This window comes from Mustelus asterias, unplaced genomic scaffold, assembly GCF_964213995.1.
Source record: "Mustelus asterias unplaced genomic scaffold, sMusAst1.hap1.1 HAP1_SCAFFOLD_2153, whole genome shotgun sequence".
Lineage (NCBI taxonomy): Eukaryota > Metazoa > Chordata > Chondrichthyes > Carcharhiniformes > Triakidae > Mustelus > Mustelus asterias.
Window position 1 is genome coordinate 32,687 of NW_027592098.1, and position 24,870 is coordinate 57,556.

Sequence of the window (24,870 nt, forward strand, 5' to 3'; positions counted from 1 at the left end):
ACACGCTATATTCTAGACCCTGTCTAATTTAAAGATACCTTTAAGATCTGGTTGGCTGTAGGGATTCGCATTCTAATCAGTATTCTGTAACTTGATTTTTGTGTCTCTGTGCACTGTTTGAGAGCACATTTCCACTCTATCTGACGAAGGAGCAGCGCTCCGAAAGCTAATGGTGTTTGCTACCAAATAAACCTGTTGGACTTTAACCTGGTGTTGTTAAAACTCTTACTGTGATCAGTAACCCAGGATGTGCCTGGCCTCAGCTTCTTTAATCCTTGACCTTCCTCCCCCCTGCTCCCTCGTTTCCTTGGCCCTCCAGCTGTTTTGATTCCGAGAGTCAAGCTCATGGCCTTGCTGCCCTGGCTGACACTGGAAATTGGTGATATTTTCAACCTTGGCCCTTCCCTTTCCCTCAGTGCCAACAGCAATCACATTATGGGAATGTTTTTAAATCAAGGGAGAGATTAAATGATTAATCCCAACAGGTTGTGGAAGTTTAATGATTTCTCCTGGAACTTTGATAATCAGAGGGCTTTCTACACCAGTGAACGCAGATTTATTAAATCCAACTTTGCATTGACCTGAACCATTACTGACAACCGTAATAACACACTTGCTTTCCTATAGCTTCATAAACCATGTCCCGCAAACATCTAATTCTGTTCCATCCTTTGCAGCAGTTTCGGTACTAACCCAGAGCGTCAAAGTCAATCTGTGGTTAGATTTCTTAAAATCAACTTTCTTTTGCATTCTTGATGTTTCTACAACTTTTTAACCAGCCGTGTGTCTAAATTTGTGGTTCCTGCTTGGGGGTGGGAGGGGGGGGGGGGGGGGGGGGGGGGTGCACGAGAGATTAATGGATCAGTCTTTAATCTGCTATTTAATGCATTTTCAATGTATTGAAATGTTTTGATCTGAAGATGGGAGCGCCTTCTGAAACTAACCCTGCTGTAGAATTTGTCTCTTGCCTAACAGATTTTTTTTCTCTCCTTCTTGTCTTCACTCCACCTTTGCTTTAATTTCACCTTTACATCTGTTACTTTCTTTCCCCATTATCCCGATCCCCCCTTCCCCCTGACCTTGCCCTGGCAATGCACCCATCGCCATCCATCCATCCTGCCACCCACCCCTCCACCTCAGCATGGCAAGGCACTGACTTGATGCATAATCATGTTTTGAGTGACGATGATCTATCAAGCCTGGATTCCCCGGCCCGTCGAAGCAGCCTCTCCCGCTTGGAGCCTGCTGATCTGTCTGAAGACTCTGATTATGACAGTATCTGGCTGGCCCACAGTTATCGAATGGGATCAGCAACTCGTAAAAGCTGTTGTTCGTATATCTCGCACCAGAACTAAGGACATGTCCAGTTTTTAAGAATTGCTTGTTGTGTTAATTTGTTGTTTGGTGACGTTTCCCTGCTATACTGTGTCCTCATGTTAATGTCAAAGAAAAGTATTTTATAGCTCCTGTCCAAGGCGGTTCCATTCCACCACACACCCCCCCCCCCCTCCCCCCCCCCTCCTTGGATGGTGAGTCAGGGGGGGCACACAAACACTCCTCTTCCATTGGTCTCTGCTGACTTCAGCTGGTTGGCCTCAGTATCCTGGGCAAGGGAGGAGGACATCAGCCAGGATTCCTGCTCCTGCATGGTGCCCACTGGACCTCCTTGCAGATGTGTACTTTGGGTAAGCTGTGTGCAGGACTCTGTGGTTGAATAGCTTGCTTGCATGTCCAGATCTGCACATGTTGAATGGACAACCAGGGGCAGGTGCAGATGGTGACCACAACCTGTAGTGATTAGGGCCCAGCGAGGACCAGAAGGGCCTTGATGATCAAGCATGGGGGAGAGGAGCAAACTGACCAGGAGGAGGAAGTGAGTATTGGAGGCAGAAAGACAGAATTATCTTGTTCAGTAATTGAGTTTTTTTGTCAGATGCAAATCTTGCCTAAATGGTACTTTTCACATTCTTGTGCATCCTTTTGTTCGGCAGTTCAGGAATATCCTGCCTTCTGTTGACCTTGTTGATAGTAGTAACATCTCATTGAACAATATTTTGATAGTAATTAGGTATTATGAGTGTGCGATTCTTACGAGTTTGATTAGATTAAAATTACAGGCCTGTTGTATACATGTCTGCTGTAGGTGGCACTGAATGCACAGAGTGGCATTTTCCCACCCAAAGCTAGACTAAAATTTCTGGTTGTACAGATACCGAGATTTGTTAGATTACACAGAAAACTTCAGTAAAATGTTGTACCGCAGACCACTGGAAAGGTTGGAGGCTGGGATTTCTGACTGTGAACTGGCTGCAGCACTTCACTCGCTAAGGATGTGGCAGAGGCTTATTCAGGCCACTGCTCGAAATTCCCCCTGTACCAAAGCTTTGAAGACTTCTGTGTATCAAATGATCCTCCATTCACTATAGAAACCCACTGAAAGGCCTAGAGTTCTGCCGTAGGAGTATTAATTAATGTTCTACACTTGTCAAATACTACACAATGCCAATTTGTATGCTTCATAGTAAGAGAACACTGATCGGCCACAGTATCCGGAGAATGTACAGAGGTTGATTGGTGGAAATCACTGGGAGTGCTGGTAACTCGCCTTTTAAATATCTCTCCTATTTAAACAAAGGTAGTTTAATTTAAGTGCGTTAAAACTGAAAAGAAAGGGATTAGGTAGAAGTGGATTCGTGCTTTTGTATGATACCATCTCAGACAACAAATACTCACTGGTTTCCAAAACTTTTTAAAACTACCAAAAGTTCCACCTTCTGCAATTCCAGTTGAATCTTTTGTGGAATATCCAACAACAACAGGTAGTCTGCACAACTCAAATTGTGTCTCGAATGGGGGACTGAGGAGCTAAAGGTGAAACACCTGACTTTCTCACAACTGCAATGTACATCAACTGATTTCTTATCATTGCATCATAATACTCTGACAGTGTTGAATTAGACGTTACCTTGCTGTTCCTCAGTGACAGCTAATGACACTGAACACAAGAAATAGGAGCAGGAGTAGACCATTCGGCCCATCGAGCTTGCTCCACCATCAGTACGATCATGGCTGATCTTTGGATTCTGGTCCACCTTCCCGCTCCCTCCCCATATCCCTTAATTCCAGGAAAGGACAAGAATCTGTCTCTCCCAGCCTAAAATGTATTCAAGAATGCCTCATCCACAACCAAATTCCAGAGGTTCACAGCACTGAGTGAAGACATTTCTTCTCATCTCTGTCCTAAATGATTGGTTCCTTATCCTGAGAGTGTCGCTCCCATGTTTTAGATTCCCCGACCAATGGAAACAATCTCAGCATTCACCCTGTCAAATCCCTCCGGAGTTCTGTAGGTTTCAGTGAGGTAGCCTCTGATTTTTCTAAACTCCAGAGAATATAGACCTAATTTACTCAGCCTCTCATCACAGGAGAACCCCTCCTAATGATCTGCTCCTTGCGAAAATTCACAATCTAACAGAGCCAAGTGTAAAATCTATTTGGATTGGTCATGATATGAAGATGACAGGAGGCTAAATTGTAACAAAGGGGGACGGGATTACAAGTTGCTGTTGTTTCATTCACAGAGGCTATTGTTAATTGCAACTGTTGAAGTTAGTTAGGAGAGAATGTTGCAAGTTTCCTGTGCAGGAGTTGGTAAATGGTGAATTTGGGTAAGGCTGTTGTTACAATCACACCCCATCCTTCAGGGACTGACTTGACCAGCAGATGTGGAATTTGTAAGTGTAGATTCAGCTCACTGGGAGATGCAAATTGCAATATCTGGCATTCTAGGCCTTGCAAATGCAGCTCTTATTTGGAGAGCTGAGGTAAAATTGCTTTTTAAATGAAAATGGGATCGAGCCTCTTTTCCTCCTTCATTAGTGGCTTGCTAGCGAGATTGTCCATCTCAGAAATGGTCTGTTTCCGACCGCATGCTTTGCGCACGAATCCCACGGAAACCTTGGTTACAGAGACGAGAGGAATTTGCTTTTCTTTTGGTTGAAGTCGCAAAGTGGATGGAAGAAAATTATTAATTATACTCGACAGTTTTCTGGATAGCATAATGAATATATCTGCCTCAGAGGTGTGGGGGGGCGATGGCCCAGTGGTATTATCACCAGACTCTCTTAATCCAGAAACTCAGCTAATGTTCTGGGGACCCGGGTTCGAATCCCGCCACGGCAGATGGTGGAATTTGAATTCAATTTTTAAAAATCTTGAATTAAGAATCTACTGACGACCATGAAACCATTGTCGATTGTCGCAAAAACCCATCTGGTTCACTAATGTCCTTTAGGGAAGGAAATCTGCCGTCCTTACCCCGGTCTGGCCTACATGTGACTCCAGAGCCACAGCAATGTGGGTGACTCAATTGCCCTCCAAGGGCAACTAGGGATGGGCAATAAATGCTGGCACAGCCAGTGACGCCCGTGTCCCACAAATGACTAAAAAAGTGTTCTAACTCACAGAATCATAGATTTTACAGCAGAGAAGGAGGCCATCAAGTCAGAGTCAGCTGATCGAAAGAGCTGTCCAATTGCTGCCACTCCCCTGTGTTTTCTCATTCTCCCCACAGCAATGTTGTTCTTTACAAATTGTTCAATTGGCTGGCCGTTGGAGGGCGTTATAACAAGTAAATGATCATTGAGAGCGTGTCAGGTTATTCGTGACCGTGTTGGTGCACAGTTTAACATTTTAAACCGTATATGACTCACAAACATTCGAACTGACAAATGTGTGATTAATTTACATTTTCAAAGTGTAAATCTGTCTTTTAAGTGTTCCATTCGTCATCTGTGTCATACTGAAGTCACGCTGCCTGTTGTGGGACAGTGTGAAGCGATGCTGCCTGTTGTGGGACAGTGTGAAGCGATGCTGCCTGTTGTGGGACAGTGTGAAGTGATGCTGCCTGTTGTGGGACAGTGTGAAGCGACACTGCCTGTTGTGGGACAGTGTGAAGCGACACTGCCTGTTGTGGGACAGTGTGAAGCGACGCTGCCTGTTGTGGGACAGTGTGAAGCGATGCTGCTTGTTGTGGGAGAATGTGAAGTGACGCTGCCTGTTGTGGGCCAAGGGGAAGCAATGCTGCTTGTTGTGGGACGGTGTGAAGCGATGCTGCCTGTTGTGGGACAGTGTGAAGCAATGCTGCCTGTTGTGGGACAGTGTGCAGCAACGCTGTCTGTTGTGGGACAGCAGGGAGCGATGCTGCCTGTTGTGGGACAGTGTGAAGCGACGCTGCCTGTTGTGGGACAATGTGAAGCGACGCTGCTTGTTGTGGGAGAATGTGAAGTGACGCTGCCTGTTGTGGGACAGTGTGAAGCAACGCTACCTGTTGTGGGACAGTGTGCAGCAACGCTGTCTGTTGTGGGACAGCAGGGAGCGATGCTGCCTGTTGTGGGACAGTGTGAAGCGATGCTGCCTGTTGTGGGACAGTGTGAAGCGATGCTGCATGTTGTGGGACAGTGTGAAGCGACGCTGCCTGTTGTGGGACAATGTGAAGCGATGCTGCCTGTTGTGGGACAGTGTGAAGCGATGCTGCCTGTTGTGGGACAGTGTGAAGCGATGCTGCCTGTTGTGGGACAGTGTGAAGCGATGCTGTCTGTTGTGGGACAGTGTGAAGCGATGCTGTCTGTTGTGGGACAGTGTGCAGTGATGCTGCCTGTTGTGGGACAGTGTGAAGCGATGCTGCCTGTTGTGGGACAGTGTGAAGCGATGCTGCCTGTTGTGGGACAATGTGAAGCGATGCTGCCTGTTGTGGGACAGTGTGAAGCGATGCTGCCTGTTGTGGGACAGTGTGAAGCGATGCTGCCTGTTGTGGGACAGTGTGAAGCGATGCTGTCTGTTGTGGGACAGTGTGCAGTGATGCTGCCTGTTGTGGGACAGTGTGAAGCGATGCTGCCTGTTGTGGGACAGTGTGAAGCGATGCTGCCTGTTGTGGGACAGTGTGAAGCGATGCTGCCGGTTGTGGGACAGACGGAAGCGACACTGCCTGTTGTGGGATAGTGTGAAGCGACGCTGCCTGTTGTGGGACAGTGTGAAGCGATGCTGCCTGTTGTGGGACAGTGTGAAGCGATGCTGCCTGTTGTGGGACAGTGTGAAGCGATGCTGCCTGTTGTGGGACAGTGTGAAGCGATGCTGCCTGTTGTGGGACAGTGTGAAGCGATGCTGCCTGTTGTGGGACAGTGTGAAGTGATGCTGCCTGTTGTGGGACAGTGTGAAGTGATGCTGCTTGTTGTGGGACAGTGTGAAGTGATGCTGCCTGTTGTGGGACAGTGTGAAGTGATGCTGCCTGTTGTGGGACAGTGTGAAGTGATGCTGCCTGTTGTGGGACAGTGTGAAGTGATGCTGCTTGTTGTGGGACAGTGTGAAGCGATGCTGCCTGTTGTGGGACAGTGTGAAGCGATGCTGCCTGTTGTGGGACAGTGTGAAGTGATGCTGCCTGTTGTGGGACAGTGCGAAGCGACGCTGCCTGTTGTGGGACAGTGTGAAGTGATGCTGCTTGTTGTGGGAGAATGTGAAGTGACGCTGCCTGTTGTGGCCCAAGGGGAAGCAATGCTGCCTGTTGTGGGACAGTGTGAAGCAATGCTGCCTGTTGTGGGACAGTGTGCAGTGATGCTGCCTGTTGTGGGACAGTGTGAAGCGATGCTGCCTGTTGTGGGACAGTGTGAAGCGATGCTGCCTGTTGTGGGACAGTGTGCAGTGATGCTGCCTGTTGTGGGACAGTGTGAAGCGATGCTGCCTGTTGTGGGACAGGGGGAAGTGATGCTGCCCGTTGTGGGACAGTGTGAAGCAATGCTGCCTGTTGTGGGACAGTGTGCAGTGATGCTGCCTGTTGTGGGACAGTGTGAAGCGATGCTGCCTGTTGTGGGACAGTGTGCAGTGATGCTGCCTGTTGTGGGACAGTGTGAAGCGATGCTGCCTGTTGTGGGACAGGGGGAAGTGATGCTGCCTGTTGTGGGTCAGTGTGAAGTGATGTTGCCTGTTGTGGGACGGTGTGAAGTGATGCTGCCCGTTGTGGGTCACTGTGAAGCGATGCTGCCTGTTGTGGGACAGGGGGAAGTGATGCTGCCTGTTGTGGGTCAGTGTGAAGTGATGTTGCCTGTTGTGGGACGGTGTGAAGCGATGCTGCCTGTTGTGGGTCACTGTGAAGCGATGCTGCCTGTTGTGGGACAGTGTGAAGCGATGCTGCATGTTGTGGGACAGCGTGAAGCGATGCTGCCTGTTGTGGGACAATGTGAAGCGATGCTGCCTGTTGTGGGACAGTGTGCAGTGATGCTGCCTGTTGTGGGACAGTGCGAAGCGACGCTGCCTGTTGTGGGACAGTGTGAAGCAATGCTGCCTGTTGTGGGACAGTGTGAAGCAATGCTGCCTGTTGTGGGACAGGGGGAAGTGATGCTGCCTGTTGTGGGACAGTGTTAAACGATGCTGCCTGTTGTGGGACAGTGTGAAGCGATGCTGCCTGTTGTGGGACAGTGTGAAGCGATGCTGCCTGTTGTGGGACAATGTGAAGCGATGCTGCCTGTTGTGGGACAGTGTGAAGCGATGCTGCCTGTTGTGGGACGGTGTGCAGTGATGCTGCCTGTTGTGGGACAGTGTGAAGCGATGCTGCCTGTTGTGGGACAGTGTGAAGCGATGCTGCCTGTTGTGGGACAGTGTGCAGTGATGCTGCCTGTTGTGGGACAGTGTGCAGTGATGTTGCCTGTTGTGGGACAGTGTGCAGTGATGCTGCCTGTTGTGGGACAGTGTGCAGTGATGCTGCCTGTTGTGGGACAGTGTGAAGCGATGCTGCCTGTTGTGGGACAGTGTACAGTGATGCTGCCTGTTGTGGGGCAGTGTGAAGTGATGCTGCCTGTTGTGGGGCAGTGTACAGTGATGCTGCCTGTTGTGGGGCAGTGTGAAGTGATGCTGCCTGTTGTGGGACAGGGGGAAGTGATGCTGCCTGTTGTGGGACAGGGGGAAGTGATGCTGCTCAATTTAAGTTGTCTATAAATTATTGAATGAATTGCAGTATTGTGCACTGACAGTAAACTGGCTGAACGGTGGGATGAACCTGTCAATACTGTGACGAGTGTCTTCCACCAGAGGCTCCTTTCTGGGATGTCCGTTTATAAAATCCCGCTTTAGAACTTTAGCAATGGACCCATTCACCTTCATGTAAATACATCCCGTGTCATAAAAACAATTTTCATTTGTAGCATGTATCGCTCTTTTGCGTTGTTCATTCCTGGGGTGGTTTTACCAGTGCAAAATCAGCCAAGAAATGACACCAAGAAGGAGACATTTGAAGTAGTAACCAAATGCATGGTCAAAGAGGTGGAATATTAAGGAGCCTGTGCTTGCTGTCGAGAGATATTGAGACAGAGAGGATTAGGAAGGGAGTTCCAGAACTTCAGGTTGAAATCGAGGAAGGTGCATCTGCCAATGGTTGAGCAGTTAAAATCAGGATGTGCCAGAGTTGAAGAATGCAGAGTTCTGAGGGTTGGAGAGCCTGAGGTGGTTGTGGGGGTGGGGAGAGGGTGAGGCCACACAGGGATTGGAGATGGTGTTGGTCATTGGGCCCAGTGCTGATGGATGAGCAGGGCTTTGTGCTGGTTTGAGTATAGGTTTTGGATGAGCTCAGTGAAGAACAGATTTTATCCTTTTTTGGCTTTTGAAAAGTCTTCTCTGCTCTCATAGCGAATAGTGAAGTGATTGGCTTTTAATCGTTGTGACTGGAGCTGCTGTGATTGTTTCCTACCCACTGTCCAATTGGCTTAAAAATTAGAAATGTGGCTTTAATCTCTCCAGTGACTCGACTGCCTTGATATCTGTAACCTTTCTCATTGTTGAAGTTTTGCTGTCATTATTTTGTATGCTTCATAAACTGCTTTGTGTCTTTTGTGTGTAGCTAAAGACTGATCAAAGCAATTTTTAAAGAAAGAAGTTACACTTGAATTATGCATTACGTTTTTACCACTTGAGTAACTTTTATTCTGTGCTGAACTAAAGGAGCAAGTCTGAAAAACCATTCACTTCAAAAACAGTGTTTCTGAAAGAAAAGGCAGGTTGTTAAACGCCTCATTTTATCAGGAGGATCTGCTGACTGTTAAAACAAGGCTGGTGATGCAAGCAACTTAATTAAAAACATTCCCGAAACCCAAAGATCCTTGCATTGATTTTTCCCATTGATCTGATTTCTTTAATACACACAAAATATAATTCTTTCTGAGAACTTGTAGCCAAACAGAGTAACTTATTACTTAATGAATAGACTTTTTGGAAAGTCGCTTTTTCGGTGCTTTCATTGATGCAGGGTGTTTGGTAAAAGGTCACTTATTTATTGGAATGCTTGTTAGCGGTATTGTGTGATGCTTTTGTAAATTGGTACGAAGCAATTGTTCAGACCCCTGTTTCACAGTGAAAGTTGCTGTTTAAGGGTAGAATCTGTGCAGGCAGCATCGACTAACTCCTCACCGTTTGCTGCACTCGGGTCAAAACTTCAACACCCGCGGTGCATTCAACTCTTTCAATGCAATTGTTCAATTTCTGTATCGAGTAGAATAATTAGTTTTTCCTGAAGATTCTTGGCATGTAATTAACTCTGTGGCGCATGCAAGTCTCATGTGTGAGGAAAGGCTGACTCACCACCTCTGTGTCTTTTGGGATTGATTGGAATGTTGCCTCGGACAGACCAGATAAGGACAGCAGGTTCATCTTCCTGAAGAGTTTAGTTAAGTGATAGAGTTTTGACAACAATGCAACAGATTTCAGGGGAAACTTTTCCAAAACAGCCCAGAAGTGATCAGATTTCATTTCACACCTCGCCCTGGCGATATCTGAACTCACGATCTCTGGGTTACTGGCCAAGTGAGAGAAAGACCAGATTAATGCAATCAATTTGCAGTCAGTGTTCCAGTACAAAGGCTTGCATAATGGGGGCATGTTAACATCTGGAAGGTGGTGCATCAAACTCTCCCTGATTTCCTGATGCACACTCCCATCACACATGGTACTCTGTCAGGAACTCTTAACTCATTCTACACCTGAAAAACTTCCTGCCAGTTGGTTTTACTGATCCATTTAATCCACTGGGCATTATAAAACAGTGGCTGGAAATGTGGTAAATTCAACACAGAATAATGTATTCACAGACTGTGTTAAATTTGGATATAATACTGCTTCTTTTGAGTGCTCATCTGAGAGATGAAAGGCCTCTCTAATAGTTAACCTCTGGTGATCCTGGAATCATGAACCATGACCACATCATGGAATCACAGCATCCCTACAGCACAGAAGGAGGCCATTCAGCCCATCGAGCCTGCACTGACAACAATCCCACACAGGCCCTATCCCCGTAACCCCATGTGTTTACCCTGCTAATTCCCCTGCCACTAAGGAGCAATTTACCATGGCTCCACCTAACCTGCACATCTTTGGCCAACCAAAGTCAACTTTGGGGGTTAAAATTGTGAACCATAAATTCATTTTCCCATTTGTTCCCTTATATCTGGAAACTCTGACATGATTTGATCCCAGTTTTTGGAATTGATCCATGATGGGGTCTTGATGCTCCTTGAAATGTCTTGGTGAGCTTGCTGTTTGTCCCTATCTCAATGATATTTCTGGCACTGATTGACTTTGATTGGTCATCACCACTGGTTAACAATTAGAGAGGCCTTTCATCTCTGGGATAAACACTCAGTTCCCACCCAGATGGTAGGCTGTGAAGTCTCCTGTATCTGCGGGCTGTGTTATCCTTACACTTGGCCAGTCTTAGTTTAGTTCTTAGTAAGCGGAAATTAAAGTGTGAAACGGACCCCAGCATATTGTGATGGTAGCCCTGCTGGGTGTGTAGATTTAGGATTTATTCACAACTGAGGTAACGGCATTAAAAACAGCCGACTCCAAACCGCCAGGCCCAATCAATTCCAAGTGGACAGCCAGGGGACGGGTGAGATATTTAGAGCGATGGATTTCCTGGGCCTGTTCGGCTCACAGTTATATGAAGTTGCAGGGCTGTATTTTGGATGCCCTGATTTATTGGTATAAGTTCTGTTCTGCTGTATTATTTGTTTTTTGATGTAATTAAAAGTGATTGCTGCTCAATTATCCACTTTCTTTATACTGAAGAATTAAGCCTTGCTGTTGTGTATAAACAGTGATGGTTCAAGGTCATTGATTTGACGAGTTATACCAGCAGGGTATAATGGAAGGTTTCTGGTTAACTTGAGCTGAATATTTTTCGGTTATTATTACAAGCTAAATGGTAAAACGAGTGAGTGAATTATTACTACGATTTAGGAAGACGGTGTTAGCATGAGGTGAGATTGGATAACTTGTCTTGTTGCACAAGACAACTTTCTACCAAACACAACATGGGGTGTCCTGTTGTATGCACAATAGCTTTTGTACTGTGCGATTTGTCAGTGATGGGTGATTGTTGGTGAAAACCAGCTTTAAGGGTAAAATGCCTTTGAATAAGCAATCTGTGTATATCTGAGTGCTGCATATGTACAGTGTGTGTATTGTTGCTTCCTTGTGATTTGCATATATCACACCCAAGTGTTGGTTTTATAAATAATTTCACTTCCGTTGTAAAATACAGTTTAAATAAAATATGCCTTTATAAGAGCATTGATTTCTTTGTATGTTAAGTTTTGTCAATCTGAAATTCACCAGTCTTGTGGCCTGACAAGCAAGGCGTTGCTGAGTTTAAAATATTCCAGAATAGAAACCCATCATTCAGCTCGTGTCTGTCTCCACAGCCCACCATATCTATTACTGTCTATTCCAACCTTATCCTGAGTTATTGCAGAACCTGAAAGCAGACCCCTGTCATGGGAGAAAGTCTATTCTGTATGGAGATGTGAATATTGTTTCTAGCTAATAAGTAGATGCTATGTTAGATTTCCTGCATCCTGGGCTGACCTCCCATCAGTTTTAAATTGAAAATATGAATAGCATTTACCCGATTGTGTGATCCAGTTCTACATTTCCTATCTACATTCTTCCAGTCAACTCCTCAGTGGACAAATTAGAGGAAAAATATCACGTTCTAAAAGTGAATTAAGATGATACAAAGAAAGGTAGCTACGTTGTGAAGAGGACGTAAGGAGGTTACAAAGGGACTTGGACAGGTTAGGTGAGTGGGCAAAGATCTAACAAATGCAGTATACTGTGAGGAAAAATGTGAAATTGTTCATTTTATCGAGAAGAATTAGAAAGAAGTTTCTGATCTAAACGGTGAGAGATTGCAGAGCTCTTGAAATTCTAGCATGAATCACAAAAGATCAGTCTACATGTACAACAAGTAATTGGGAAAGCTAATTACATATTATCATTTATTGTGATGTGAATTGGATACAAAAGTACAGAGACTATGCTTGAGTTGTACAGGACACTGGTGAGTATGAATATTGTGTGCAGTATTGGTCACCTTATTTAAGAAAAAATGTAAATACTTTGGAAGCAGTTCAGAGAAGGTTTATTCAACTGATACGTGGAATAGGTGGGTTGTCTTGTGAGGAAAGGTTGGACAGGTGAAGCTTGTATCCCCTGGAATTTAGAAGAGTAAGAGGCAAATTGATTGAAACATATAAAATCCTGAGGGGTTTTGACAGGGTGGATGTGGAAAGAATGTTTCTTCCTGTGGGAAAATCTGGAACTTGGTTCACTGTTTGAAAATAAGAGGTCACTTGTTTAAGACTTGGATGAGAAGAATTTTTTTCTCAGAGGGTCATGAGTCTTTGGAACTCTCTTCCTCAAAAGATAGTGGGAGCAGAGTCTCAGAATGTTTTCAAGGCAGAGATCAAACAAATGGGTGAAAAGTTATCTGGAGTAGGCAGGAGGTTACAGTCAGATCAGCCATGATTTTATTAAATGGCAGAACAATCTCGAAGGGCTGATTGGCTTACTCCTGCTCCTAGTTTGTATGTGCGTGTGTCCTCATCTTTATTTCACGTTTTACACATTAATTTAAATTCTATTTATATTTCCCACTTTTAACTTTCTATTTTTCTGCCTGTGAGAATTCTTCATTCTGATTGGTCGATCAGTCTACCTGTTGCCTGTAGAAGGCACCAAACTGACCTTGAGAGCATGGAAATCAGGTCACAGAAACATTGCGGGCAGTTTTCCTCAATGTCACTCATGTTCCTTTACTATTGGCTGCAAAATCTGGACTTTAACTTCAGTTAAAAAGTTACAACAGCTCCGAGTTTGGTTGCTGTTTTCTTAAATGTGATGTTTGAATAAATCAGAGAGGGTCAGACAGAAGAGAGAAGGCATGGTGACATTGAGACTTTTTCAGTCAGTTCTGTGACATCAAATGCATCAAGTTTCATTGACCCTCTTTTGATCCTCACTGAATTCCAGTGAAAGTGAAATTTAAAGCAGTTGCAATTCTTTTTTGTGTTAAACCATCTACCTTTGTGGCATTTTCTGGGGGGATGGTACTCCCCCTCCCCCATTTAATACAGGAGGTTTCCCTGTGGGAATTTTCCTTTTTTGAGAAAGGAGAAGGAGCATGGGGAGGGTACTGGGCTAACCAACCAGCACCAGAGGCACATGTTCCACAGGTAACCACAAAGACAGAATATCCCCATGTCAGTTTGAGCTGGTGTGTGCCACTGCTCCCAGTGCCATGAATGCAAGTCAAAGGGCAGCTCCTGTAGCACTAGGCCTGTTCACTGCAATCCTGGCTGGTGAACTGAGCAGAGGCCCAATGAGTGTCATAGATCTCATCATTGGCCGTGAAGCAGATCAGGTGCTGAGATCAGATAATGTCAGGCTATAGCTTCAGGCTTTGTGGCCTTGTGAAGGAGCTACATCGAATGGCCGTGGAGCAAGTTGGGAGCAGCTGCCTGTTACTGCAAGAGACTCCACCACTGTCCAAAGTGGCAACGATTCTCTTCACATCTTCACACCATACATTTCTAAGCTGCCCCCTCTTCATGCTCCAAACTGAGGGGTTAAACTGAGGCACCATCTGTCCTCTCAGGTCACATGGGCATCAAAACGTTTTCCCTGGTGTCCTGACTGATGTTTATTCCTCAGTCAACATCACTGAAAACATGATCACATTGCAGTTTATGGGATCTTGCTGTGCACAGATCGAATCCCTACAGTGCAGGAGGCCATTCAGCCCATCGAGCCTGCACCCGACACTCCACCAGAGAATTTTACCCATGCCCTGTCCCTATAACCCCACGTATTTACCCCGCTAATTTCCCTAATCTACATGTTTTTCAATACTAAGGGGCAACTTAGCATGGTTAATCCACCTAACCTGCACATCTTTGGACTGTGGGAGAAAACTGGTGCGCCCGGAGGAAACCCACGCAGACATGGGGAGAATGTGCAAATTCCACACAGACAGTGACCCAAGCTGGGAATCGAACCCGGGTCCCTGGCGCTGTGAGGCAGCAGTGTTAACCACTGTGCCACCGTGCCGCCCATTTCCAAATTGCAACAGTGATTATGTTTCAAAAGGCTTATATTGGCTGTAAAGCACTTTGAGATGTCCTGTAGTTATACAAATTACTATATAAATGCAATTTATTTGTACGGTTAAGGTTCCAGATAAGCCAAGGAAATCTGTAGGAAATCAATGCAAGAAATAAGTAAATGGCAAAAATATTAACATTGTTAAACCAACGAATGGTAAAGCTGTAATCTAAACCCGAGAGGGAGCCTTTCCAACTGCCTCACGTGTGGGCCGTTCCAGCTCAGCCTCGATGCAATCTGATCAAATATTTAACTGAAGCCAGGGCTCATTTCTGCTAATTTCAAGCTGTTATCTAAACGATTCACTTTGTGATGAAAGTAGCAGTGAGCTGCTCAAGCACTCTGACCAGAACCTTCCGGGTCCCCGTTACTTGCCCCCCTGTATGATCAGGATGGGGAAACGAGGAACAGTGTGATTTGAGGAGATTGAGAAATGAGAGTTGTGTCAATATCAGAATAGGTTTTGTGAATTAATGGATGGAAACTTTTGGAGGTCGTGCAGAGTGAACACCTCTCTCATCTCTCACCTGTTTGTTCAGTAACTGGTAAAGTTTATCCCCTTGCTATTCCTGCCTAGGGCAGGGGGGGAAGGTGAAATAGCTCCATTTAAGAAGAAAATTGGGAATTAGAAATGGGCTAAAATTTCCCTTCAACATCCCCAGGACAGGGATCAATCTAACTGACGATCAAACGTTCCCATGGTGGCTTCACACCCATCCCGACTCTCCCACACAAACACACATGCATGTGCACCCCCGACTCTCGCTCTCTGACCCCGACTCTCTCTGACCCCGACTCTCTCTGTCACTCTCACACACCCTGACTCTCTCTCACTCACTCACATACACACACACACACTCTCACACTCACACACTCAACTAGAGAGTCAGGAATCTATTGGCCAGTTAAGACACAGGGAGTTTGGCAAGATTGGATGGCATTTATTTTAATGCAAGGAGTCTGATGAACAAGGCAGATGAGTTGAGGCATGAATTAAAACATGGGGGAATGATATCATTGCTGTCACACAGACAGGGTTGAGAGGGGGGCAGGATTGGCAGTTCAGTATTCCAGGATATAGGATCTTCAGGTGAGACAGGGAAGGAGGTAAAAGAGGAGAGGGTGTCACGATTTTGATCAGGGAATCAATTACAGTAGTAAGGAGGAACGACATCTTAGAAAGCTCTTCGAATGAAGCCAAATGTGTAGAACTTAAAAACCACAAAGGAGCAATCACATTGCTGGAAGCGTTCTATAGGCCCCGCCTAACAGTCCGGAAGAAATAGAAGAGCAAATATGCAGGCAAATTTCAGAGAAATATGAAAGCAATAGGGTAGTGATAGTGGGGATTTCAACTTCCCCAACATTAATGAGTTTAAGAGCAAGGGAGGTTACGCTGGAATGGTAGAAAATGTTGGTTGGGCCATGGCGATATTACTGTGTCAGTTCTGGAATCCACATTGTGAGTGGAATGTGATAGCAGTGGAAAGGGTGCAGACGAGATTCACCAGGATGCTGCCTGGGCTGGAGAGTTTTAGTTATGAAGAGAGATTGGATAGACTGGGGTTTTCCTTGGAACAGAGGAGACTGAGGGGGGATATGATTGAGATGTATAAAATTATGAGGGGGAACAGATAGAGTAGACAGGAAGAAACTTTTCCCCTTGCTGGAGGGATCAGTGACCAGGGGGCAGAGATTTAAGGTAAGGAGCAGGATATTTAGAGGGGATGTGAGGGAAAACTTTTTCACCGAGGGTGGTGGGAGTCTGGAATTCACTGCCTGAAAGGGTGGTGGAAACAGAGACCCTCATAACATTTAAGAAGTATTTAGATGTGTATTTGCGATGCCGAGGCACATACGGCTATGGACCAAGTGCTGGAAAATGAGATCAGAATAATTAGGTGGTTGTTTTAGACTGGCGCAGATGCGATGGACCAAAGGGCCTTTTCTGTGTAGCAGATTTCTATGACTCTATGACTCACCGACACACACCCGCACACACACCCGCACACACACCCGCACACACACCCGCACACACACCCGCACACACACCCGCACACACACCCGCACACACACCCGCACACACAATCACCCACTAACATGCGCACACACCCACTTGAGCCATACAACTGAACATAAACACATGGACTGATGGACTGATACTCAGACTGATGTGTAAAATCACATGGATATACACATGGAAACATTGGTAATCAGTGGACAAACATAGGCTGTCATACAGACCGACATGCATAAACACACATGAACCAGTACATGCACAGACATAGGGATTCACATATATAGGCATAACATCCCACAGTGACACACACACACACAGATTGGTAGTAATTGTATCAGAGTGCTGCCCTCACATTGCCTGATCTCTCTGTGTAATGACCTGTCCCCCGGTGCCTGGGACGATGATTTCAAACTCTGAATCTTATGTGTTGCAGCGTCTCGTAAAGAATCTGCTCCTCAGGTTTTATTACCAGAAGAAGAAAAAATAATTGTCGAGGAAACCAACAGCAACGGACAGACAATCATCGAAGAAAAGTAAGAGGAATCTGTGAGTGATTCTGCGTCCTGTATGTTGCAATGCACAGTTTAATCATTATAATAAATGACTTAATCCAAGTGAACAAGCTGTGAAGATTGTTCTCAGTGAGAGCAGGAACAAGGTGGTGAGTGGCTAAAGCTGATTGTACAGCAGGAGAGTCTTGAGACAAGCTGTGGGATGCGTCCCGAATGGGAAAATGCAGCTTGTCTGAGCTGTGAATGGGTTCATGCCCCGAAACCTGTACATTTCAGACACCTGACATTGACACAGAAATCCTTCAAGGGTAAACAAATCAGCAAAGGGTGGACAGACTGGATCGCTTTTCTCCGAAAAGAGGAAGGCTGAGGGGTGACCTAACAGAGATCCTTAAACTGATGCAAGGTTGTGATAGAGTGGATGCAGAATGTTTCACCTGTGGGGAGAGCAGAATTGGAAGCAATCAATATAAGATAGTTCCCAAGAAACCCACTCAGGAATTCCGATGAAACTTCATTAATCAGAGAGCGGTGAGAATATGGAACTCGGGACCTCTCAGAGTGGGTGAAGTGAAGAGTATGAGGGAGACTGAATAAACCCATGAAGGAGAAGGGAATGGAGGGTTACAATGATCAAAGCTGGGGTGAGGCTCTAGTGGAACATAAACATGGACTAGTTTCTGTAGTGTGATGGGATAAGAAAGTGTCCAGAGGGGCAATTTTTTCACACAGAGGAGGGTGAGTGTCTGGAACAAGCTGCCAGAGGTAGTAATAGAGGCGGGTACGATTTTGTCTTTTAAAAAGGGTTTAGACAGTGACATGGGTACGATGGACATAGAGGGATATGGGCCAAATGTGGGCAATTGGGATTAGCTTAGGGGTTTTAACAAAAAAAGGGCAGCATGGACAAGTTGGGCCAAAGGGGCTGTTTCCATGCTGTAAACCTCTCTGACTCTATGAAAAGAAACCCAAGCTGTGGGTAGAGGAAGTGTCAATGGTAACAGCAGAATGATTCACCCACTGTCTGAAACAACTAGGAAGAGTGTTTATAATTTGGAGCGGTGGACTCGATGGAGAATCTGGGAATGCCCCATCAGAAGATGAATTGCTGTTCCTCGCGCTTGCTTTGTGTTTCTGTGGAACGAGGTCGGAAGCCAAGGACAGAATGGGGCAGAGAATTAAAATACCGGGATATGGAAAGTCCACCTTCCTGCCTGTGGACTGAACAGAGGCATTCCACAGAGTAATCACCCAAATGTCTCTCTTTTCTTTCATTAATAAACCTCAACATCCAGATTGACAGTTTTATCGACTGCAATGTCTCTTTGCTTTTCTTTTCATACAGGAGCCTGGTGGACACTGTTTATGCTTTAAAGGACGAGGTGCTTGAGCTAAAGCAGGTAAATGGATTCATTGCACTCAAGCTCAGAGACATTGCTCTGGATTCCTTCAAATCATTTCCCCAAAAACAGGAACAACTGACTGTGTAACAAGAGGACGGGGGTGGGTTGGGGACGGGGCATGAAATCAGCTCCAAAAGCTGCAATGCACTGACTCGTTTTGGTATAATTGTGAGGACACTAGAATTACGGAAAGACACATCCCTTCAACAAATAACAATCTTGCCTGCGAGTCAGAAAGTCATGGGTTCAAACCCCACTGCACTGTCAGAGGGTCAGTGCTGAGGGAGTGCCGCACTGTCAGAGGGTCAGTACTGAGGGAGTGCTGCAGTGTCAGAGGGTCAGTGCTGAGGGAGTGCTGCAGTGTCAGAGGGTCAGTGCTGAGGCAGTGCTGCAGTGTCAGAGGGTCAGTACTGAGGGAGTGCCGCACTGTCAGAGGGTCAGTACTGAGGGAGTGCCGCACTGTCAGTGCCGCTTTTAGATGAGATAATAAACCAAAGCCCCATTTGAAGTTCCCGTGATTCTATTCTAAAGAAGAACTCGGGAGTTTTCTCGGTGCCCTGACAATTATTTATCCCTCAGCCCCGTCACTGGAACAGATTGTCTGTTTATTATCACAATGCTGTCTGTGGGAGCTTACTGTCAACAAATTGGCTGTTACATTTTCTAAAGCTTATGAAGAAAGTAAGGATGTGTGGGATAGAGGGAAACTAAGGATGTGTGGGATAGAGGGAAACTAAGGATGTGTGGGATAGAGGGAAGTTTGGCCGATTGGATAGGTAACTGGCTATCAGAGGGTGGTGGTGGATGGAAAATTTTCGGACTGGAAACCGGTTACCAGCAGAGTGCCACAGGGATCAGTGCTTGGTCCTCTGCTCTTTGTGATTTTTATTAATGACTTAGAGGTGGGGGCTGAAGGGTGGATCAGTAAATTTGCTGATGACACCAAGATTGGTGGAGTAGTGGATGAGGTGGAGGGCTGTTGTAGGCTGCAAAGAGATATAGATAGGATGCAAAGCTGGGCTTAAAAATGGCAAATGGAGTTTAACCCTGATAAATGTGAGGTGATTCATTTTGGTAGGACAAATTTAAATGTGGATTATAGGGTCAAAGGTAGGGTTCTGAAGACTGTGGAGGAACAGAGAGATCTTGGGGTTCATATCCATAGATCTCTGAAGGTTGCCACTCAAGTGGATAGAGCCGTGAAGAAGGCCTATAGTGTGTTAGAACATAGAACATAGAACATAGAACATTACAGCGCAGAACAGGCCCTTCGGCCCACGATGTTGCACCGACCAGTTAAAAAAAAAAACTGTGACCCTCCAACCTAAACCAATTTCTTTTCGTCCATGAACCTATCTACGGATCTCTTAAACGCCCCCAAACTAGGCGCATTTACTACTGATGCTGGCAGGGCATTCCAATCCCTCACCACCCTCTGGGTAAAGAACCTACCCCTGACATCGGTTCTATAACTACCCCCCCTCAATTTAAAGCCATGCCCCCTCGTGCTGGATTTCTCCATCAGAGGAAAAAGGCTATCACTATCCACCCTATCTAAACCTCTAATCATCTTATATGTTTCAATAAGATCCCCTCTTAGCCGCCGCCTTTCCAGCGAAAACAATCCCAAATCCCTCAGCCTCTCCTCATAGGATCTCCCCTCCATACCAGGCAACATCCTGGTAAACCTCCTCTGCACCCTCTCCAAAGCCTCCACATCCTTCCTGTAATGTGGGGACCAGAACTGCACACAGTACTCCAAGTGCGGCCGCACCAGAGTTGTGTACAGTTGCAACATAACGCTACGACTCCTAAATTCAATCCCCCTACCAATAAACGCCAAGACACCATATGCCTTCTTAACAACCTTATCTACTTGATTCCCAACTTTCAGGGATCTATGCACACATACACCTAGATCCCTCTGCTCCTCCACACTATTCAAAGTCCTCCCGTTAGCCCTATACTCAACACATCTGTTATTCCTACCAAAGTGAATTACCTCACACTTCTCCGCATTAAACTCCATCCGCCACCTCTCGGCCCAACTTTGCAACCTGTCTAAGTCTTCCTGCAAACTACGACACCCTTCCTCACTGTCTACCACACCACCGACTTTGGTGTCATCAGCAAATTTGCTAATCCACCCAACTATACCCTCATCCAGATCATTAATAAATATTACAAACAGCAGTGGCCCCAAAACAGATCCCTGAGGTACACCACTTGTAACCGCACTCCATGATGAATATTTACTATCAACCACCACCCTCTGTTTCCTATCCGCTAGCCAATTCCTGATCCAATTTCCTAGATCACCCCCAATCCCATACATCTGCATTTTCTGCAGAAGCCTACCATGGTGAACCTTATCAAACGCCTTACTAAAATCCATATATACCACGTCCACTGCCTTGCCCCCATCCACCTCCTTGGTCACTTTCTCAAAAAACTCAATTGTTGGCGTTCATTAACAGGGGGTTTGAGTTTAAGAGCCGTGGGGTTATGCTGCAACTGTACAGGACCTTGGTGAGACCACATTTGGAATATTGTGTGCAGTTCTGGTCACCTCACTACAAGAAGGATGTGGAGACGCTGGAAAGAGTGCAGAGGAGATTTACCAGGATGCTGCCTGGTTTGGGGGGTAGGTCTTATGAGGAAAGGTTGAGGGAACTTGGGCTTTTCTCTTTGGAGTGGAGGAGGTTGAGAGGAGACTTGATAGAGGTTTATAAGATGATGAGGGGGATAGATAGAGTGGACGATCAGAGACTATTTCCTCGGGTGAATGGAGCGGTAACTAGGGGGCATAACTATAGGGTTCATGGTGGGAGATATAGGAAGGATGTCCGAGGTAGGTTCTTTACGCAGAGAGTGGTTGGGGTGTGGAATGGACTGCCTGCAGGGATAGTGGAGTCAGAAACTTTAGGGACATTTAAGAAGCTATTGGATAGGCACATGGAGTACTTCGGGATGATAGGGAGGAAATAGTTTGATCTGGGTTTCAGACAAAGCTCGGCACAACATCGTGGGCCAAAGGGCCTGTTCTGTGCTGTACTGTTCTATGTTCTATGTTCTAAGGTGACTGCACTTCAAGCAGTTCTTCATTAACTGTGAAGTACTTTGGAACATCCTGAGGTTGAGAATTGCGACAATTCTTTATTGCCCCGGCTCAAAATAACTTCCCAAAAAAGGCTACATGGAAATAATGACAGGGACTCAAGTGAAATGGACCCCTGCGTAGACCCCGGGACCCCCCTGCGTAGACCCCGGGACCCCCCTGCGTAGACCCCGGGACCCCCCTGCGCAGACCCCGGGACCCCCCTGCGCGGACCCCAGGACCCCCCTGCACGGACCCCGGGACCCCCCTGCGCAGACCCCGGGACCCCCCTGTGCACCAGCCAAGACCCTCTTCCATATCCTGGTGTCCCTGTCCATGCGCTGGCATCCTGACTGCCCCTTGGAGTCCCCTGTCCAAATCCAGGGCCTGTGTCTCGATGCGCCAGGGCACCATGGTAGCAGGTCTGTACCTGACAAGTTGAGTCTGTGTCCTCCTAATGTTGCAACTCCAACCCTCTCATTAGATTTTCATTCCACATTTTGTGTTCCAGGAAAATAAGAAGATGAAGCGTTCATTGGAGGAGGAGCAGAGAGCTCGCAAGGAGTTAGAGAAACTGGTTCGAAAAGTTCTAAAGAATATGAATGATTTCTCTTGGGATGAAACTAATCTCTAGCGAACTTTATCTTCATCGACAGCAGATGGAACATAAACACACAGGCTGGGAATGACTGTCTGCCACTTAGCAAGCAAGCACTTCACGTGTTCCTCTGCCGCTGGCTTGTCCACTGTTTTAACAAAGACTTGGTATATTTTCAATAGGTCAATCATCCATTAAAATAACAAACTGGGGATCACCATGTGCAAGTGTTCATCCTGTGACTATTACCAGCAGTAATCTTTAGCCTATGCTGGTGTAAGTTTAGTTTCTACAGTTCCCCAGAGACTGAGTGTGGAATCCTGCCCAATCAATTTGCTCCTCAGTTGATTTTTCCGTCCGTTAATGTCCTGAAGATCTGATGTGCCACGTTCTGGAGTGGAACTGCCCGTCGGACAGCTCCGGGAGTCTGAGACTCCTCCTGCAATAACTGCGTCCACAATTGTAACAAACAGGAAACTAATCTTCAGGGAATTTGATACGTCTTTTATCGATTACTAGCAACGATTTGGGCTCAGATCCTGAATGAGAGGAGGGCCCAATTTTTGAACTGGACACTCGGGGTTTGTGTTTGAGATCGGAAAACAGAATGGAATCTGGCTGGGGTTTTCAGTGAACGGGTTCCAGTTTTAGATGTTGGTTTGTCTGTTAACTGAGTTTGATGAATGTGCAGCGATTGGTTGGAAATTTATTCTGTAGCTGACACTTGATGAAGGCTATATCTGTAAGCGTGGGTGCTGTGAATGATATAATATGTGTGTGGGGCTCAGTGCTTTCTTGTGTTAAAGTGGGAAGGTTGTAGGCTAACAGAGGAGTTCAACTTGGGATCTGCACATCACAGGGCAACGCTTTGAGAGTCTCTGATCTCACCAGCTTCCCCGGATCAGACAGAACATAAATATCCAGGATGATTCAGACAGACTGACCCATTCTAAATCCCATCCAGCAGTGTTTCAGACTGGGAACTTTACAGTGTCGAATAACCCTTTATGAGATTGTGTGAGAGGAAGCTCGGATACAAGCAGCTGTGAGTTCACACTCTACTGAACTTGTGATCCATGTGCCTCTTGTCTTGGACAATGTTGAAAAATTTATTCTTTGCTTTATAACATTTTCCTGTTGACACAAGTTCTCGGGATAATGGGAAAGGTGTTGTCTTGTAGCACAGCAAGAACTGGTGGGACTGGATCGAGATTTCTGCTCACGCACACAGTGCTCACTACAGAATCACAATTAAACCTTTACGTTTAAAATCTTGACTCTTTAGTTAAGACTTTTACTTGGGACAAGAGAATAAGTTTGTGGCATTAAATGTTCCCAATTTCTGCTGACTGGGAATTCTCATTTTCAGATCATTGTGAACTGCACAAAACACATTTCTTCCTCCGGCGGAGGTTCCGTGATCAGGACTTGCTTGATAAAATCTCCTTTACTTTTCAATTTATTTGCAAGTATTTTCAGTGATTAAGTCAGCACTTAACAAAGTTCACTCTGACAGAGGTTTGCATGTAGCAATCACCATTAGTTAGTTCTGCAATATTTCTTTAAATAGCCAGAACTTTAGTTGTTGCTGTAATTTATATGGTGGAATGATCTACACTAAGGCATCAGGCAAAACTGGAAAAAAAGTTTATTTTACATTTTTGTTCAGGTTGTTTTGTCAAGAGTTGTGGCAGCTTCAATACTCCTAAGCTCAGCATTGTCACAGTGCACCATTATACGTCAGTCTCCCCCTCTGTCGATACACATCCAAGTACAGAGGCCAACAATATTAGAATTTTGGATCGAGGTGCAATAATCACTCCATCCAAATGTTGGGAAATGGGGCAAGTTGTGAAAGAAGTTACCCAGACTCTGCTCCATATCCCAGATCCAAACAGCATTGTTGGTTTGTTTGCACCTTCTTTACTGTCTCTCGTTAAATGTAACCAGGTGAGATCTGGTAATGCATCAAAATGAGGGATATTGGACTAACAGCTCACGCTATTTCTGTCCAGGACATTGGCTTTGTTTAAAACTTCAACTGCCCTTACTGATCCGCTCCATACCGGGGATATTGTGAATCCTCCTGGTGTTGGTTAAATGAAACTTATTTTCAGTCTCGTACATTCCTGTAGTCAATGGTGATGGGACATTGGATCTATTTTTGATTAATTGTAAAGTTCCTTATTGAATGTTTCTTTTTATCAGCTTGGTAAGTGTGCTGAGGTAATTGGGTAAATGTACCAACTCTCCGTCCCATCCCCCTGTCTCTAAACTGTGGCTTTAGGGACTCTGAAATACCTTGAGCGAGTTCTTTCACAAACAGATGATCTAAGATTTCTGTTTTAACGCTAAACGGTTAATTTAAAAATTCCTACAATGTATTTAACATTTACCCTTGTGTGAAAGGTGTAACATGAGGATTAAACTTATCTGAATTTTTCCTGATAAAGTGAGATTTCTATGGTCGACTGATATTTGTAATTTAGAATTTCCTGTGTAAATAAATCGAATAAAATAATTAACTGAAAGCAGAATTTCCTTATCCTGACTGAACTGTTTGTGTTTACATCCCAGATTCGTCCACTTTAGTGCAATGTATAAAGAGAACACGTGTGCAAGTTGCAAACATCACAGCCCCATCATTGGTACCCAGTGATCTTACTGTTAACTGCTCCCAGTTAACAAACCTCATTCACCACATTCCTGGTTTATTGACCATTGTATTGGATTCTGCAAGTGTTTCATTAATCCGCATT

The 24,870-nt window shown here is 45.5% G+C and overlaps 1 protein-coding gene across 2 annotated transcripts in view; it reads left to right on the forward strand.

Moving 5' to 3' along the window:
• LOC144489410 (rho guanine nucleotide exchange factor 7-like) overlaps positions 1-24,655 on the forward strand; it is a 53,695-nt gene extending 29,040 nt beyond the window's left edge. Inside the window, exons 13-15 of one of the 2 annotated variants that reach the window (XR_013496967.1) lie at positions 16,935-17,047; positions 18,359-18,413; positions 22,025-24,655. Coding sequence is in view for 1 of the 2 variants with exons in the window: in XM_078207246.1 (XP_078063372.1) it covers positions 16,935-17,034; positions 18,359-18,413; positions 22,025-22,147 (278 nt within the window). In the remaining variant the exon portion in view is untranslated. The remainder of the gene's footprint in view (positions 1-16,934; positions 17,048-18,358; positions 18,414-22,024) is intronic. The other variant, XM_078207246.1, reaches the window with a different exon arrangement.
• Positions 24,656-24,870: the final 215 nt, after the last annotated feature.